This window comes from Cynoglossus semilaevis, chromosome 18, assembly GCF_000523025.1.
Source record: "Cynoglossus semilaevis isolate Cse_v1.0 chromosome 18, Cse_v1.0, whole genome shotgun sequence".
NCBI classification, from domain to species: Eukaryota; Metazoa; Chordata; class Actinopteri; order Pleuronectiformes; family Cynoglossidae; genus Cynoglossus; species Cynoglossus semilaevis.
This window is the reverse complement of record NC_024324.1, coordinates 10,276,944-10,296,118: the sequence shown is the minus strand read 5'-3', so window position 1 is coordinate 10,296,118 and position 19,175 is coordinate 10,276,944. Positions and strand designations below refer to the sequence as shown.

At 41.8% G+C, this 19,175-nt stretch overlaps 2 protein-coding genes across 4 annotated transcripts in view; one reads left to right on the top strand and one right to left on the bottom strand.

The window, feature by feature from the left end:
- The window catches only part of stmn2b (stathmin 2b), a 9,814-nt gene extending 7,289 nt beyond the window's left edge, over positions 1-2,525 (bottom strand). Inside the window, exon 1 of the mRNA XM_008331680.3 lies at positions 2,356-2,525. Within this exon, the coding sequence (XP_008329902.1) occupies positions 2,356-2,374 (19 nt within the window). The 5' untranslated portion in view covers positions 2,375-2,525. The remainder of the gene's footprint in view (positions 1-2,355) is intronic.
- Positions 2,526-4,414: 1,889 nt separating this feature from the next.
- LOC103394389 (Y+L amino acid transporter 2) lies at positions 4,415-13,479 on the top strand. Of its 3 annotated transcripts, none has more exons than XM_025065112.1 (13): positions 4,415-4,721; positions 5,144-5,209; positions 5,953-6,108; positions 6,427-6,602; positions 7,057-7,199; positions 7,348-7,473; positions 7,687-7,831; positions 7,996-8,119; positions 8,845-8,948; positions 9,055-9,151; positions 9,248-9,397; positions 10,310-10,493; positions 10,883-13,479. In XM_025065112.1, exons 3-13 carry the CDS (start codon positions 5,980-5,982, stop codon positions 10,975-10,977), a joined length of 1,473 nt encoding a protein of 490 aa, XP_024920880.1. In that variant the 5' UTR covers positions 4,415-4,721; positions 5,144-5,209; positions 5,953-5,979; the 3' UTR covers positions 10,978-13,479. The 3 variants fall into 3 exon arrangements, with proteins under 3 accessions (XP_024920880.1, XP_024920881.1, XP_008329899.1); XM_025065113.1 differs by having other exon boundaries at positions 5,144-5,217; XM_008331677.3 differs by lacking the exon at positions 5,144-5,209 and having other exon boundaries at positions 4,416-4,721.
- Positions 13,480-19,175: the final 5,696 nt, after the last annotated feature.

Below are 19,175 nucleotides of genomic sequence, written 5' to 3'. Positions count from 1 at the left end.
TCCTCTCAGCTTATCTTAAAAAGCAACAGTCACCCAGACCAGTAATGTTGTTGTGCTGCATCGATCGATGGGACGCAATGATAAATCAGGCTGAAATATGAGCGGTTTAGCTTCAACGCACGTGGATCATAATGACGATAGGAACAGGGATGATAAGGAGGAGGGTGGAGGTGAGGGTGGAGGTGGACGATCAGATGTGACCAGTTGGTCATAGAAACTGATGGCATGACGGTCAGAGATCCTCCTCCTCCTTCCCTCGTGAACAGGAAAATTGATCGCGGGGCAGCAGCTGAATGATCGCTCCTAATTAGATATGACACGACTTCACGATAAAGATCAGGGCTGAAGTGCTGCGGGGGGTTAATGCAGATGGGAGTGGCTTTGAGCACAGAAGGTTGTTGGTGGAATAATTCATCTATTTAGACTTAACATATTGTGATTTAATCTTCTTCTTCTTCTTCGTCTTCTTCCAGCTGCCCCCTTCTGGGGGTCAACACAGCAGATCGTATGCCTCCACCTCAGCCTCCCCTGCCTCCTCTACTGTTACACCAACCTTCTCCATGTCCTCTTTCACCACATCCATAAATCTTCTCTGGCAACTCCATTTCCAATACCTCACATCCCACATATCCACCAGCTCCACCACTAAACCTCGTGTTTAATGCTGAAACATTAGAAGCCAACACCATATCATGGAAAATAGAAAAAAAAGCTGTGTTTCAGTAAATGACTGAATGGATCGTTATTTCTGTTGACCTCATGTTGATTTCTTGTTCCCAAATTTGGTGAGCACAAGATGAATCCATTTTCCAGGCTGACATTTGGAAACACAACAGAGCTATATGTTGTGAACACATGGCTCTGTTGGCTTAAAAATCTGAAAAAAATCATTCTTTTGTAATGGGTTTCATAACATTTCATTAGTAAATAAACCAGAGCCCAAAAGAACCCAATGCCCCCTGTGCTTACTGGCATGATGACTGCTCACTGCCCATCCCATTCTGCCTGCTCAGGGCTCAAGTCACAGAGGAGAAAAAGAGGGGGAGGAGGGGGAAGAAGGTGAAGGAGGAGGAGGATGGTGTGACTATAAGAGCCAGAGTCCCTCAGCACATTTACAATGCAGGACCTTTACTGCTGTCTGTCTGCATGCTCCTCCATCCATCAAGTGCCAAGTGGACCAGAAAACAAACACCCGGTTCCATTGACTGGTCTTATTACGCTGCACTTATCAAAGTGAACACACACTCCTAATTTAAAGTTAGCTATAATTAGTCTCTTACACACATTCAAAGGACTTCAGGTTGATCTGAGCCAATAGGACGAGGTGTTTGTTTCATAATACTGACCGTGCTTTGATATTAAAATGAAGGCCCTCCACCTGCCGTAACACGCACTTTCATTCTTTTCTTCCTTTGCCACTGAATACTGCATCCCAACCTCTAAATACTGCATCCCAACCTCTAAATACTGCATCCCAACCTCCAAATACTGCATCCCAACCTCCGACTGTGGCCTGGTAGGAGTGCAACAACTGAACATACGGACCACATTAGTCACTGGAGTTCGATTCCTGGTACAGCCTACGTTGCTCGTGCCAGTGAAGGATATTCTTTCAGTGACTGAAAAAATGTGGATAAGGATGCTTTGCTGTCCCCCCTCCTCCTCCCCCCTCTCCCTCTCTCTCCATATCATTCCAGCTTTTGGCATTCACCCACAAAAAAAATGACTTCAAAGCTCTCTGCAGAACACATACACACAGGATGACCTAGTTTTGATGAGGGAGCTGTGTCAGGGTGAAATATATTCCACAGCATGGAGAGCGGTGGCTGGGAGATGTTGGGTGGGGTCGCTGCATTATGCTGCTCGACTCTGAGTCAGGCAGAAAGATGCAGGTGCGGCAACCATCGACTTAAATCCTGCCGTTGCTGCTGCTGCTGCTACAGGGTGATACCCCTGAATCTCTATCTGTTATATTTGCCTTTCTGCAGATTTATCAGCTGTGATTAATTTGCTTCAGATCATAGAAATCAACCTGCGTCACTGATACAACACATTGGATGCAACACCGTAGCGCACGCAGGTCCTGGTGTGGATTCTGTTTAAATTAGAATTAACTTTTACTTTTAACATTCAGATTCTAATATATTAGGATCTATTGACACACTGGCTTAATATAAACCTAAAGTTGCACCGGAGTTGGACCGCTCCCTCTCATCATCATCATCATCCTCATCCTCATCCCCTCAGCATCCTTTTGTGCCATGGGTGTCGCCACAGCATCTCACCGTCATCCAACCTGTCTCAGCCGCTTTACCTCCAGCAGAAATATGTGTTAAATGAATTGCGAGCACTCACCGATCGCGGTCTTGGCCATTTCTGTGCGGTGCTGTAGCTGCGGGTTTACCGGTCGGTGGATGCTGTGTCTCAGGGTGGAGGACCTGCTGGTAAGGCACTGAGTCAGCAGAGACGGAGGCTGCTGGTGCGCGTGGTGGTCTGGAATGATCGGAGTGAAGTCAACGGTAATTAACTAGGACCAGTCCGGAAGTGACTGAACGTTGACTTCAGAATAAAAGCATAATTTGACCGACACCTTGGATAACAGGCAAGACACACCCTTCTGCCGGTCTCTTTGGTATCAGACCAGACAGGGAATAAGTAAGTAATTGTTTAATTGTTTTTAACATAATTTTAGATTACGTCAACGAGACAATGATGGTAATATTACCACCATAGGTCAAACTCCTGCCTCCTAAATATTTTATCAGAGCTCAATAAAAGAGATTTTTTGTGTGTTTGAAAGGAATTGTTGTGGAAAAACTGAAGACAAGTCAAATGCTTGGTTCACTTTTGTGTTCACGTTTTAATATAAAGCTAGATTTATTTGTTTATTTTCCCTTTATTATGAGCTATGGTAACAACCACTGAAGGGATTAGATAGAAATATAATAATATTAAATATCACCTAATAAATTAATGTAACCAATGCAATTATGTATGCATTTTATTATTTATAGATCACTTATTATGTCAGTGGATACTCATTTTAAAAGCCCAGGATCCGATAACTAATAACATACTACTGAGACCTTGGACAATATAATTTATCAATTTATTATAACTTTTTAAAAGAGGGATTGTGAAGTTAGAATGTTAAAGGAGAGAATCATGGGGAAAATGCACAAGTATGTTCATTTTAGTTGCTAAATAAGGCGTTATTATTATTATTATTATTTTCTAGATGGACCCACCCAAACACTACGCACCACATTGTTCTTATGCTATTACTTTGAAAATGTTTGACTGAAAATCTGGAACGTAATCTGCTTGACTACGGTTCCGTAATGAACTTTTATGTGTCTTTCAGCATCTACAGGGTACCACACTCCCCTGACTCCTAATCACATCCCAGACAGTCCAGTGTCCGTAGTGGAGGGTTCGTTCAAAGACATGGGTGTTTCCCTCTTTGTTCCCCCAGAGACGGCCAGCTACAATACGTTTCTGACCATGGTGAGAGATTAGAGGCTATCATTTAATTTTAGGTCAGTGATAGTCTTCTTTTCATGATAAATGGGGAATTCGAGTGTTAAGTAACTGCTGAAAAATATATTAAACGTAATTTAGGCTAAACGTTACAATTACTGGTTCAAGCTTTTTTTCAGTTCGTAAAAATGTGACTTAAACCTAAAATATTATTTTTAAAAACAGCCACTCAATATAAAACTATTCCTACGGTCTTATTTACTGAATAGAGAGAAAAACAGTTGGTCCAAACGAGAAAGCTGTTCAATGCTGCTCAGTAGAGCAATGTCCACTAGAGGGCAGAAAAACTCATTTTTTATATATTTTAAATAAACAGTATTTTCATGTCTGAAGAAATCCATAAGAAGGAGTTTTAGTCATCAAAAGGTGACTTTTTTTATTATTCGCTGAAAATTGGACATGACTGCAGTTGACCGACAACGCAACCATTTCAGTTATACAGTATGCGTGGTCCATAGCACATATGTGGTTTAGAAATGAATAAACCAATCTAGATTACAGGGAGTAAACAACCCCCCATTTTTCTTTGTTCTCTCTCTCTCTGTGTGGACCTATATATTTATATTGCATTCAATTCAAATTTGGAATTGTGAACTTTTATTTAAGAATTCTGGGGGTGGCAGTTATTCGATACACCTGAACATAAAAAAATGACTGTAACTGTAGACAAGACCCTAATCTAAATATGAAATGCTTATTCTCAACGTCAATTTATACTTTTACCGGGGCTTCCTCTCACAAAGTCCGTTAGTCAAACTATTTTTGAAATTGTTGTTGAAAGAGACTATTACACGAGGTTTCTAAACTAAACTTAAATGACTCATATTAGTAACCGTAAACCTGCGCGACCGCATCACTGCTCCTTTGAGTTGCCCGTCCGCTCCGTTGAGTAGTACGTGCCGTGTCTACTTTACCGTTTAGTGACTCGTGTCGTGTGCGTGTGTCGCAATATCAGAGTTCAATTCAATTGAAACACACGAGATTTAGGCAACAATCAAAAGATTTGACATTGTGATGAACCTTTTCCTCCGACTGTTCGAGAGGTGGTTGACTTGGGGATGAGGAGGAGCTTGAGTTAACGACGAGCTGGCAAAGTTAAGGCAGATCTTTTATTACATGAGACAGAAGACGCTGATTTTGGCGCTTTCTTGTGGGGAAATTGACAAGGAGGCAGCATAAAGGTACAGAAACTGTTTTCTATTTCTGGTTCACTCACCTGACTGTAACTTCCGTTACACCGTTTATTACAAAAGATGTCTTATTGTTTTTTACATGTACATGCCCCGTGGTTAGCATGTCCATCAGCAGCATCCCGTATATGTTAATGCATTTGTGGAAATCAAACCATGACAGTTAAACAGCGCGCCCTTAATGGTTTTATATACGATGTATATAAAAATACAAGCGGCAGGTAGTGTTTTCACGTTAACGTAAAATGCTGTTTTAAGGAGCCGTGTTGCCTGGTGCCTCTGTGGTACATCAGAGCGATGCTAATGATGCTGCTAGTACCCGATCAGCTCTCATGTCAGTGGATGCTCACCATTACCTTTGAGTCATGTAGAACACTTAAATAATCATTTTTGTATTATTTTTAACCTGTTAGTGTCAGTTCAACGGTCGGAGGCGAGTGTTCCTGTTATTTCGTTGGTCTGGGCTGGACAAACAACGTGTAAGGAAGTATGCACTTTATGTACTTGTTTACTCAATAAAATGAGCTCACTCATCAGGAGCTTCTTTTCCACGACTCATAACGATGTCTGGTTAAATTAGACGTCGGTCTTAGAGATTAAATTGCGTTAACTCCTAAACAGACGTTTTCTTTTATGATGGGGCACATGGAGTTCCTCCAGCAGCCATGTTGGCTGCCGGCATGCGGACCAGATGCTGGTATAATTACATTCATACCATAATTGGACACAGAATGCTGGCCTCATCAAAAGACGTTTTTGTCTTGCTGTGTTCATGTAAAGGTGTGCAAGCTAACAACGCAATTTGTGTCGGCAGGTGGGTTTTTATTTGCCATGATTTGTCCCCCCTCTTTACTACAGATAAACCCTGGTAATTTAGTGACATTCATGTCAACATAATAGAAATGTTCTTTTCTTATAATCCTTTTTTTAAAATGTGATAAAGCATTTCTGTGTGGTATACTGTAAACATCATATGTCTTGCAATGCAGCTGGTTAATCAAAGTCTAGATGGTCCTTTGCTGTCGTGGTTGAACAGGGTCATTGTTTTCTTTTTCTTTCACAGACTGTCTTGACAATAACGTGACACTCCCTTGTCCTAGTCTAGTTTGGTCCACTCCTCCCTCCTTCAGTCACAGTCTCACTGTTAGGTGCTGGTCTGCCAAACCACTCCCCAGTCACTGTTACTACCACTGCCACTGATGTTTCCTCATTTCCTCTGCAGAGTCGAGCGTGCAGGCTGTAGTTCAGGATGGTTGTTGAGGGAGATACCACCTCTCAGTCCAGCGGTGTGAGGCTAAAACAGGAGATCTCCCTCCTCCATGGCGTCTGTCTCATCGTGGGGAACATGATTGGCTCTGGCATCTTTGTCTCACCTAAGGTCAGAGGCACATCGACTCTTTTCTGTTTTCTTTCTGTGTTCAGTAATTGACAAAAAATAAAATTGTGTGCTTTCCTTTTCCTGTTTGTTCATGTTTTGTCATCCTGTCACATTAGACGGTGGCAGTTTGATGTTGTAATTCTAGACTTAAAATGCTATTGTGTCTGTCTTGCTGCTGTTGTTCTGTTGTCACTGCAGCCTGTGTAGAGCTGTCATGCTGCTCTTCTCACGCACATGCACATGAGTTGTAAACAGTATAGCACTGTTTTCACTGTACACAGACACTCACTTGTATGTTTGTTTTTTGTTTTTTTGCAGGGTGTTCTCATGTATACAGGTTCATTTGGCTTGTCTCTGGTGGTGTGGGCCATTGGGGGAGTATTCTCTGTTTTTGGAGCCTTGTGTTATGCAGAGCTGGGAACCACCATCCATAAATCTGGTGCATCTTATGCCTACATTCTGGAGGCCTTTGGTAGATTTTTAGCATTTATACGGTACGTATAAAGTGTGTTGAGCATCTTCAGATAGCTGCTGTGTAGTCCTGTTTAAGTTGAGGAACCTAAACTGTTGCCTTCAGCCTCCGTGTTGTCCACCCTGAAGCTGTTTGATGTGTGAGAACAGAGACAGTTGATACAAATTAAAGTAAATAATGTTTTCCATGTTTTGTGTTTACGTTTAAGTATTTGACTAAATAGTAAATATTTGACTAAATAGTAAGTAAGACTTGACACATGAGACACTAAAGCGACTTACATTAGGTTGATTGAGTGCATGTAGAGCAGACGTGTAGAAACTTTTCCATCAGTGTCTAACTAAACTGAAGTGTGCTGAACATAATTATCAGAATAAGTAACTCGTACTGTATGCTGTGTCCCACAAAGATTAAAATGTTGTTTCTTTTCACCTCACTGTAACAACTCTGTGCATCTGTGTTTCTACTCTGTACAGATTGTGGACGTCCTTGTTAATAGTAGAACCAGCCTGTCAGGCAGTGATAGCCTTGACTTTCTCCAACTATCTAGTCCAGCCCTTCTACCCTTCCTGTTCAGCCCCTTATGTTGCCGTCCGCCTCATTGCTGCTGCTATCATATGTAAGTTCCCACCTGCCCTAAATAAAATGCATGCTCTGTTAGAGCTAGTGGGTTGAGGAGGTGTTTCCACAACGTTCAGTGTTTATGGCAACGCATCATTTCACCTGAACCTGAAGGTTTATCCTTGTTTTCCTCCCACGTTTGTCAGGTTTGTTGACTGCTGTGAACTGCATGAAGGTGAAGTGGGGAGCTATACTGCAGGTCATCTCCACTGTAGCTAAGGTTCTCGCTCTGATCATTATCATCATCGCCGGCCTTGTCAAACTGGGACAAGGTACGTCAACAGTCAGACATGAAACTTCATTGGTACTTGACTAAAACACTGTGTACAAATACAGAAGTGATGGAGGTTATATACTTCAAGAAGTCCTAGAAATACTTTGTATTTTCTTGCTGCTACTTCATTATCTGCCACTGCTTCAGAACTGTGGTAGAAGAAGTTTTTGTCAATATGATGAAAGTTTCTAACCATCTGTTTCTGATGCAGGTTTTGACCAGAACTTTGAGAACTCGTTTAAAGGCTCCAAGCTGAACCCTGGTGACTTGGCCTTGGCTCTTTACTCAGCACTTTACTCCTACTCTGGGTGGGACACACTCAACTTCATCACAGAGGAAATCAAGAACCCAAAGAGGTATAGAGGGATGATCAGAGTGCTCTCACACCAGCAGGGGCTTTTATTGTCTACTTTAATTACATTGAATACAGTGTTTTACAATACTAAGGAGATGAAATCAACTTAGTTGAATTAGATATAAACCAATTGTCACAGATTTCTTTCAATTTTTCTCTCATTAGGAACCTGCCTTTGTCCATCGCCATCTCAATGCCAATTGTCACAGTGATCTACATCTTGACCAACGTGGCCTATTATGTTGTAATGGACGCAGACAAAGTGCTCAGCAGTGAGGCTGTTGCTGTGGTGAGTATCTGAGGATCTGTAACTTGTACCTTTGCTGTAAGTAACCTTGTGATAAATGCAGTAATAAAGATCAGAACATTGGAAGCAGCTGCATGATTTCCCAGGAGCAGCAGTTTTCAGTCTGTCCTCCACTCTCTCTGACTGAAAGCTGCTGCTATCTTTTTTGGTGCAGTTCTGGCTGCTGGTTTATCTGACTGTATTGGAGATGATGACAGGAACCTCATTCAGCTAAAGAAGTTAGTGCAGCCCACAGGAACAAGGGCAGCTGATGATGATGATGTTAGGGTGGATGCAGAGCTGCATTTAGGTTGGTTGAAAATGTCATTTGATGATGGGTTTTTAATTGGCCTATTTAGTCTAACGATTCCAATTAACAAGCAATTGACTCTGTCTGTATTTAATTGCTGAAAGACATACAGCAGCAAATGCTTCTCATGTTTTCATTTATTAACCATTTGTAGAGTTAAGAGCAGTAAGTCAGCTCTGCAGCTCATGTTATTCATCAGAATTTGCCAGGATTCAAGAAATGTTTAAAATAATAATGAGATGGGTTTTTATCCTTCAAAGTTTTCTTTCTTTCTATTTCTTTCAAATGTATGTGGTGTGGTTTAAAACGAGCATCAACATTGACTTTTTTTTTCAAATACATAAATGTATTGGTGAGCAGGTTCAGTGTCTGTTAGCTGTAGGATAGAATGCTAACATTCACCTGGATGTTTGTGCAGACGTTTGCTGATGAGGTGCTGGGCTGGGCCCGCTGGCTGATCCCTCTGGCTGTGGCTATATCCTGCTACGGGGGCCTCAACTCCTCCATCATTGCTGCCTCCAGGTCAGTAAACACTTCTACGTTCACTAACTTCTAGACTTGTCAGAGTATTTGTCTTGTTAAATCCTTCACTCACTTGACATCTGGTCTCTTCCTTCCTCCCCTGCAGATTGTTCTTTGTTGGATCTAGAGAGGGCCAATTACCCAGTGTTCTTTGTATGATCCACATCAGTTGTTTCACTCCAATTCCTGCCCTACTTTTTAATGTGAGCTCCTTGTGTTGTTTAAGTAGGTTTGACCTTTGTGTCTTATTTAACAAACACAGTAAAAAAAAAACCTTTTTTTTGTTCTTCTCTTGTCAGGGTGCCATGTCACTGTTGTTTCTGTCGGTGCCTGATGTGTTCCAGTTGATCAACTACTTCAGTTTTAATTATTGGTTGTTTATTGGCCTCTCTATAGCTAGTCTGATCTACCTGCGTGTCAAAGCTCCAGATCTGCACCGACCTGTCAAGGTAGGAAACATGAGCGCTGACATCTGCTTTGAGAGGCCGTCAGTGCAGAAAGGTTCTAGTTGAGACTTGGTGACCCACATGAACCTCTCACATGCCACTGTTTCTGCTCTGTTTGGTGAGACAACTACCTTAGAGCTATTGTGGTTGTGATGATGTTTATTGATAGATGGTTTACCAGTTGGCAGTTCTTCTTTATCCATTTTCTAAATATTTACAATTTCATGACATTGCAAACAGTTGTCTGTGCTTATGTTTGCTCATCCGTGTCCATGCATTGATGAGGAATTCTTGGGGATTACAGGCTTCAGGTCCTTCCTGTTGACTTTTAAATTAGGTGAAACCAGTTTGTTGCTAATTACTTTCTATCATCAAAGGGATGGTTAGATGTAGTACATATAATTTTTCTTGTTCTCAGTAATAGTAGCCTAATTGAGTTAATATATGTGCCAAAAGAAAGGGGTCTTGAGAAAGAATTCAGAAAGACCAGTTGATCGCTGTGCATTTCTGCCCTTACTATCGTTAGCCTAACCTCTGCCGTACAGTTCATGGGAGCTAGTTCAGTTGAATGACAGTCTTTTAACTCTTTCCTGCCCACACCACAGATCCAGGTTCACTGAATCATTATCAAGAGCAGATTGACATGTCATGTCTTAAGGAGGGCTTGAGTTTTTTGAGGACAGTGGGTGAAATAGGGATAAACTGTAAACACTTCATGGAAATCAGAAAATGAATGTCAGAATTTATTGCGGAACCTTCACTGTCTCCATGGTTGTTTGATCCTCAGTATCAGTAAAGGTGAGAAGCTTATCAGCTAGTTAAGTATTTCAGGGCCACAGAGGAAGAGAACAATGAGAGTAGTTTTTGTGTTTGTTTCCATGTTTATTTTCATCCTTCCTCCCTTCTGTGCTGCAGCTCTCACTCTTCTTCCCCATCGTCTACTGCATATGCAGTGTGTTCCTGGTTGTGGTGCCACTGTACAGCGACACCATCAACTCCCTGGTAGGAATCGCTGTGGCGCTGTCTGGCGCACCAGTATACTACTTCTGCCTCCACCTGCCATCCACCTCCAGACCTGCCTTCTTAAGGAAAATACTAAGTAAGTAAGATAAAATAGCTGGACATTTATCAAAAAAATAGATTCTGTTAAGTTTCAGTAGTAGAACGACATGAACACAGGCTGAGATGTGTAGCATCTATCTGTACAGTACAGCACCAGGGAAGTTCAGTGCGTTTTCATGATAATGTTGAGAATGTTGTGGAGGTGTTGTACTTACCTTAATGTAGAACATTAACTGCAGCTGGAGTAAATGCTCTCTGTAGTGATTAGGATCTAAAGCTGGATTAAGATCAGCCTTTGAAAGTTCACTGTACAAGCTTTATAACGTGAGGAATGTTCAACCTGCTAATCCTGAACTCGTTTTCATTTTGAACACGTTGACTCACCACAAAGTGTTGGTTGGTGTCGTTTTCTCACTGTCGCTGCAGATAAGGTTTCCCTCACCACGCAGAAACTGTGTCTTTGTTGCGTGGCCTCGCCGGACATCGATCTGGACAACATTGACACAGAGAAAGTCAAATGAAAGAGGGTCTGGACAGAGGGAAGAAAGACACAGGACTGAGAGAAGCTGCAGACAATCAGCATTTGGACTAGATGAGACTGGGTGCGTTTTTTTTTTTTGTTTGTTTTTGTTTTTAATGATATGGACGGTGGAACAGACCTCTGCTCCTTTCACAAATGAGCCACATGTCTGATGTATTTTATACCTGACAAGCCTCCAGATTGAAGCACTACACAGGTTTTACTGCACAGCCACACAGCAGCACAGTGTGCAGTGAGGTCTGTGCTGTTCACGTCACATGCAGTAACAGGACCAAAGACCTGTCGATCACTTTCCTTCCAAGCACAAAATGACAATTTGGTTTCATAGATTGTTGCTCCACCCAACGCTCACATTTCTCACCACCCCACTGAAGAATTCACAGATGAGACTAACGTCTGACTAGACATATCTAGATGCCTCCGTTGACCTTGTCGATCTATTTTCTCCTCCTTGTTCTCGTGCATGTTTTGTACTGAGCGTCCAATTGGTTTTTCCTCTGTACCGAGTTTCATTAACCAGCAAATTATCCCATGATCTATGGTAAAAGCCAAAAAAGGGCACTTCCCCCCCATGGTCTCGAATGGTGGCATCGACATAAGTCTGTGTGACCAGATCTAATGTTAAATGTGCCCTAAAATCAAGTCCTCTGTTGCTGGAGTTGAATATTTAATTTGTCTCAGTTTGAACGATTGATCATGATGTGCAGACAAGACAAGACGACTTTAACTCCCCTCCATCCTCATCAACTGTAATACCTCTGAGTCCCATCGACTCCAAACTGCTTTCTTCCCTCCAACTCACTGTAGCTGTCTTGTTATTGATGCTGCTGTGCCTCGCAGGAGGAACATGTCGCTCACTATTGTTCACTTCCAACTGCAGGGGACACTTGACCAGAAACACTGAAATGGTCACTGACCACAAAACACACTCTATTTAAATGACTGTATTTAACCAGAAGGATTTTTCCAACTGTTGTGCGTAGTTGCGTAGATGGATGTTGTGACTTTTACTCTAAGACCAGTCAGCTGCTGCTGAAGTGCTTTGTTGTGAAGGGGTTTAATTCTACATTGGCAGAAACGACGTCCTGTGTTTGCACACACCAGAGACATGTGAGACGACTTATTATTTACCAAAGCATGGTTAGACTCAGTGGCCACCTGCGACATTTTTTGGGCTGATTAGAAAATGTTGCAGTTTCTAATCCAGTAGTCGGCTTTGCTGCGCCTTTATTTCATTTCCAAAGAAACTGACGTAGAGCCAGCTCCCAGCAGTAATGAATAATAACACAAATAGCTGCTGTTCACTGAGTTGATCGCTATGTTTACATTCGCTGCATCCATTATTTTCTTGGACCATCAGAGTAATGACAATCTGCTGAATCACACACAAAAAATACATTTGTTTCTGCTGAGCAAGCAGCTGGACATGGGTGTCTCCCCCTGCTGACCAGCTGTAATTCTGCACCTTCACAACCTTTTCCAGGTGTCTTCATAAGTGAATTTTGGGAGATAATCTTTTTTTTACATACTTAAGTCTATGCAACATGTTTTCTCAGCTGTATCTGATTTTTGCCGCCACCTAGTGGCGACATTTTGTCGAAACTTTTTGTCTGCTTGTGTTACTACATTCTTTATTTTTCTTATATTTCTTAAGTTTCCTAGACTAAAATCAAATGATTCGAGTCATCTGTCTGTCCATTTTCGTTCTTTGTTTTATTTTTTGGTAATTGATGCAAACCTCAGGATCAAATAAGTTGCTTGTTTTTTTGTTTCTTTGTTTTGTTTAATTCTCATCTCTTTTGGCAGCATCGTGAGCCTGTAGCTGAGTGTCTCGGATTTTGATGTGATATAATCTACCCCAGGCAGAGGTTCTGTAAACTGTGCCATCAGTGCTCTGGTCGTTGTTGACATTTGTGCCTTCTGTTATTGTGGTCTGACCAAGGCCTGGTCTTATAGTCTCACTTTGTAATGTTTAATCACAGTGTCTTAAGCACAGTCATATTGACACGCCAGTGTACACTGTGTTTCCAGTCAGATGTGGCTGTAGTTGCTTCAGTGTCAGCGCCAAGTGATTGTGATTTTTGCATCACCAACATTCTTATAAAACCAGCCAGTAGAGGAACAGGTAATTAGTTAAATGTTGCTTTCTGTGGTGTGTGGTTTCCTATAAATATATATATATCAATATAAATATATGCTGCATATATCCACATATTGTCCGGTTAATCGAATTGTTCTCTACACAGAACCACGTGTTCATTTATTTTGGTACCAAATGTGGGTCTTCTCTTTCCACACCTTGTGTTCTGTGAACTTATATGGTTGTTGTTTTTATTTATTTGGTTCTAAGTCGACTTCCGTTGTCCCACAGGGTGGGAGAACTGTGCTGTGTTTTTATTCTAATAAAGGCACCAACAGACTGTGCGTCATAAAAATGCTCAGTCAAATTCACCTTAATAAACTTTAACAATTTTCATTTCTATGTTCCATTGCACAACTGATGCAGATAAAAGCCCAAAAATGTCAACAGTTGGTTTGAAGAATGAAAGAAAGAAAATGAGTATTAAATCTTTAGAATGATATTAAACCCACAGGGTCAAAATGCTGGCCTTTGCAATCTACAGTAGTAACTGTAATAAAATGCAATTGTTTTATAGGTTCAGTAATGAAATAATAAAGTTGAGGAACGACAGGCCTATTGTCAAACTAAATAGACCTCTAAAACGATGGATAAGTATGGCCCAAATACACATTCAGTGGCTTCTTATAAAAGCAGATATGATAACAGGAAGTTCATGCGTCCATAAAGAAGACAAAGAACATATGTTAGTTACAGCGTGAACATTTTTATGTACGTAAATACTATAAATGCTGTACACATGGCTGAAATGTCTTTAAGTCTATATCTCCTCCTGTCCTGTCCTGCTCCTGCTCTACTTTCTTCACCTCCTCCTCGGTGCAGAGGCATCACATTTCACCAGGGTGTGGACTGTACTTCAGATGCTGCCCATTGATAGGTGCCCTCTCCTGCGCAGGACACTGACTCCATCCCTCACCCAGAACTGATGGAGTTGGGTTCCACTGACTCATGCATTAAAGATAAAGGAGTGGAGGGGAAATGTAGCCGAGCAGATCAGCAGCTACTGAGGCAGCTCTCTAGAACACAGAGAAAAAGTCAGGAAAAATACAGAACTGAGGAGTCATTATTCCAAATCCTCTAGGCTGCTGTCTTCACACAGGGCACCACTGATGCTCCAGAGGCAGTATCTGACCCAGGGATGGAGACCAGGGCTGGAGTGCTTCTCTTTGATGGATGAGTGGCCGCTACATGCTGACAACTGCTCGGCATCATGGAGTTACATCGACGTCTGAACTGGATAAGAAATCGAGCCTGGAGGGCCAATGTCCCCCACAGGGAGTTCACACGTGAGTTTCCATTATTACTGTGTCATTGTTCCTCAGGTGCTCGACTCCTTTCACTGTGCTCCGAGTCTCCAGGTAATTGTCTAAGTGCTAGTGCTAAACTTGAGAACCTCCCTGAGCGCATGATGCTGCTGCTGCTGCTGCTCTGTGTTTCATGCTGTATTTTCATCTTCAACACAAGGAACAAACAAACTCAATAGGCTTTCTTTACCTGAACACTTAATAATTGTACTGTCCAAACAGTACATTTGTATTAAAACAGCAACAAAATATTAGTTATTATCATCATCATTATTATTTGGCAGTGTGGCTGTCAATTAAAACGTTTAATTAGTTAACCAATCGCGTTTTTAATAAATAATAAACGAAGTAAATCAAGCAATCATCAGCTTGTATTTTTTATTTTTGTCCTGGCAGCTTTGGCTGTCATCAAATAAATTAACACGTTTTAACCAATAGTATTTATTGAGCAAAGCCTCATCCACAAGAGGGAGCTGTTAAGTCATGTGTAAACGACACCCGACCAAATTAGAGTTAAAAAGCCTATTTAAACAGTTAAATAACATGTTCGCAAAAAGCGAATATATAATATTGTTTAAGGGAATATTATATATAAATATATATAAATTATTATCAACATGGAGAAAACAAACTGGTCAAAAGCTTAAATGAACAAATTCACATTCCGTTGTATTGATAGTGACCTTACAGTAGCGGCTGTATATCTGTCTCTATCGTCCTGACCTAAGACTACGCCCTGGTTTTCGATGTCATTTCCCACTGATCTCAGAAGGAAGTGAAGCAAATTTAAATTGCACTTCTCATTGTGCAGTTGTGCAAAGACACAGAAGGGAAACGACATTTGTATTTGTTCCTGTTTGAGGCTGATAGTCAAATAATGGTTTGTCTTTTTTTTAACATTCTCTAATCTGTGTTGAAAACGCAGTCCCTGAAAAACAACCACAATCATAAAGTGACACTTCAACTGTATGAAGGTGGTTAAAATAAACCAATGTAATCAGATGTTGTTCTGCTGCTGTGACCTCCTGTCTCCTGCACATTTGTCTCCTCCTTGTCCTCCTCTACCTTTCCACCCCACCTTTGCTCTCCTCACATTTGCTTTATTGCCTTCCCAGCTCCCTGCGTCTCCTTCAGGGTCTCCTCCTCCCATTACCTTTATTACATCTCCCCTTTCTTACTTCAAATTTTCATTTTAACACCTTCCAGCTCCAGCATTTGTTATCATGCTCCTCCTACATAAGGCCACATTTGGCCTCAGACTATTTCTCTAAGGTCAGCGTTATCTGAAACTGACCCTCCATTCTTCTATTCTTTGGTTTCCTCCACTTTTTTTTGACTTTATTTATTTTATTTTATTATTTTTTTGTTTCCTCATCCATCTTCCACTTGGTAACCAACCAGTCTAGTGAGCTGGAAGGACACACATGACTGAGAAATGATGTTGGCCTCAACTCTTATTTTCCCTTTGTAATTTCACACAATAAATTCAACAAGCAAGGCTGCAGCGTGGGCTGTGTATGAAAACAGAGAGAGAAGGACTGATGGGAGAAAAGGAGAGGGGAGGAGGTGAGGGGGGAGAGGAGAGAACAACATAAATGGCTGCCTGTGTTTCCTAAATAAAAGGAGCGCGCTTCGTGTTATTTATTTATTGCTGTAGCTGTAGCTGTAGCTCTGGTGTGTGTTGGTCATCACCTTGACCTTCTTTATGTCTCTGCTCTTATTCTGTGACCATGGCTCAGATGTTTTTCTTATGTTGAAGCAGTTTCATACTAAAACAATACAAATTGTATGATTTTTTTTATTTTTTTTATTTTAGCAGTGTTTGGGACATTTTAACGACTAGCTCCACTTTCTGGTTAACTCTTGTGTTTTTGTAGTGCATTTTCAGCAACATGTTTGTTTCCTCACTTCAGTCATGTTGGCTAGACATGTATTATTTACTGCCACATTAAAAGCCCCTGTCAGGGCAACCCATTAAAACGACCTCCATGATGTCGTTATGGAGTTCATCTTGGTTTAAAATGTAACTTTTGCATTTGCTCTTGGTGATGTTAATGGCATGAGCTCATTAAGACAATTAGCTGTTGGTGCAATTGGTTCTGCCATAGTCCATTAAAGCATGCAATAAAAGAGAGGGCGACATGGTGACAACATCAATAATCCGCAGCCGTAAAACTGATCTGAAGTCTGTCAGAGAAATATGGGCCTTCCTGTAGTTTTATGTCATTAATGTATATTTTTACAGTCTTGTCACATATATATATATATTTATATTCTCCTGTATTTATAGTCACTGGAGTGGTTTCATGGTGGATTTGTGTTAAGGTCGTGTGCTTTGTGTAAATCATGGTTTAAATAAGCTGCAGGTTTGTGTCTCCAGACTCAGGACAGTAAACTGAGTGTTTATACCACCGTCGTGAAAACCATGACACGTAGACTGACCTCTGACCTCTATATATGTTGGAACAATCTAAAGTGAAGGATAACATATCCCACTGCTGGTATTGTTACAATGTGTGTTCCACTGAAGGTCGACCTTGTTCTGCCACCCTCGCTGTGGATGACTCACTCACCACGAAAAAAATAAAAAAATCTCACTGGAAGCAGAGTCATTGTTCGAGGACAAAACACCATCGATGGAAGAGAGTCAAAGTGTAATGAACGAAGTTTAATTTTCCTCCAGCTGATTGGCTGTCACCGTGGTGGGAGGTACTCACTTTGCTGCGTATTCATTTGAACCGAATCAGATTTGTTTGGGGGAAGAATTTAATCTTGTGTTTCATTTCTTTTCTCCACGCCCACCGCCTTTGTCTCCTCCGTCTTTCCAAGCTGCTTCTCGTCTTTAAATTTATAGTCTAGATGCCAGATTCTCATTCAGTGTCTGTCTCCCAGCATCTCATCACTTCACTGAGACACAAAGGAGCCTTCTGGATGAATGGCATAAAGCTGACTGGTGGACTGTTTATGCCAGTTTTCACCATCTCCAGTCCAAGCCTGCAAGATTTGGCTTCCTGTGTGTGTGTGTGTGTGTGTGTGTGTGTGTGTGGTAAGCAGCAGCAACAGCTCAGGAGCTCGTGGTTCCCATGTCAGTGGGTTCGGTGCTGGTTGCCCAGTCTGTTCTTTGTGCTTCTCAGTAGAACTCCTGGGTTTTCACTGAGTCCAGGATGTGGCTTTATTGAGACTCTATTTCCCTCAGAAGGATGGATGCCAGGCTGAGATAATCGTGTGTGTGTGCTGGCCTTGGTTAAACACACGCTGGTTTCACAGATGAGAACCAACATTCAGATGCTGATGAATCAGACTGACCACCTCAGTGTTGACTCTGTTTTTCTGTGTCCTGAACTGCTGTTTTTTTGTTGTTGTTATTATTTCTATTTTAGCAATACCACCTTTAAAGGTAGATTTTGCTTAAGATTAAAATGATATCATATCCATTAGCCACTGCTGTAGTAGATGACAGTGTTCGTAGCAGCTTCAGCCCATGACTGGCTCTGATTGGATGTCGTTCTTCAGATCAGTCCTGTCATTTTAGCCCGGTGTCTCTTTAACATCTCTGTTCAGAGAACACCAGCTGCAACATAAACAAATGTTCTTTTACACTCTGTTGCCCAACCATTCTTACTGGTCCACACCCTCTTTCTCAAGCAGCGGCAGCCTCCCATCCTGTCCACCGACTTACACTTGTCTATGTCTTTGACTGCATCTCAGCCATAACTGCTGCCTTTATATCTTACACCCAGATGTTTGATGATGAGCCGTCACTTACTGTCTACTCCAAGGACACGTGTTTAAAGCCCACTGCAGGTCGTACCGCTCCACACGTGTGTTTTATTCTCACCGTGTCAAACATGTGTCATCATGTTCCTGTATTTTTTCATGTTTTGAAAGTTGGACTTCTCCATTTGTGCTCCGGCCATGTAGTTCCAGTGAAAGTCCGAGGACACGGAGATGTGCTTGGGCGGCGTGAGAGAGGAAATTGTGGTTTTCAAAGTTCTTGCCACCCTGTTGCCCCACCCTGCTGTAATGCTCCTCTGTGTTTCTGGATCTCCTCCTGTGAAGCACGTCTCTGTGTCAACAGCAGCACAGAACTGTGTAACAGTGGATGGAACAGACTCAGACTCTTTTTTCAGATTTCCTGGTTCCTGTGTGCTGAGGTCTCCTCCTGATGTGATGCTGAGATGATTATTCTGATGCACTAAATTTGTTTTTCAATATTGAGTCTGAGCCACATGTGGGACGAATACACAGAATTTAGGCCTTTGGCCCAGGTGACACCAGGAACACCATGGGGCAGGTGCAGAGCAGGGCAGTTGACCTGAGCAGACCTACTGTGTGTCCAGTCTGCTTATTTGCAACCAGATGGCATCGTCCATTCCTTATATACGATCTATTCATTAGAAGAACTTCAAAACAATAAATAAAGAATGGACTTGGAGTTCCATTTATAGATTAGGGTCCACAGAGTCTGAGAGTCAGTGCTTCCACACTTTATCTCTTCTGTCCAGGTGTAGTTATTAGCAGAGGGTTCAACGCGGCCGCGGCCGTCTCAGTGGTGCCAGTCTGCACAGCATCTGCATCACTGCTATTGTCTGCTGTTTGTCCTGTGAGCACAATGGAACACAGAGAAAGTCAAAGAGAGGAAGAGCAAAGGAACGGGACCACAGAGGAGAAAAAGGAAAAACAAAACGTTCAGGAGAGACAGAGAGAGGCAGACAGAGACAGAGAGAGGCAGAG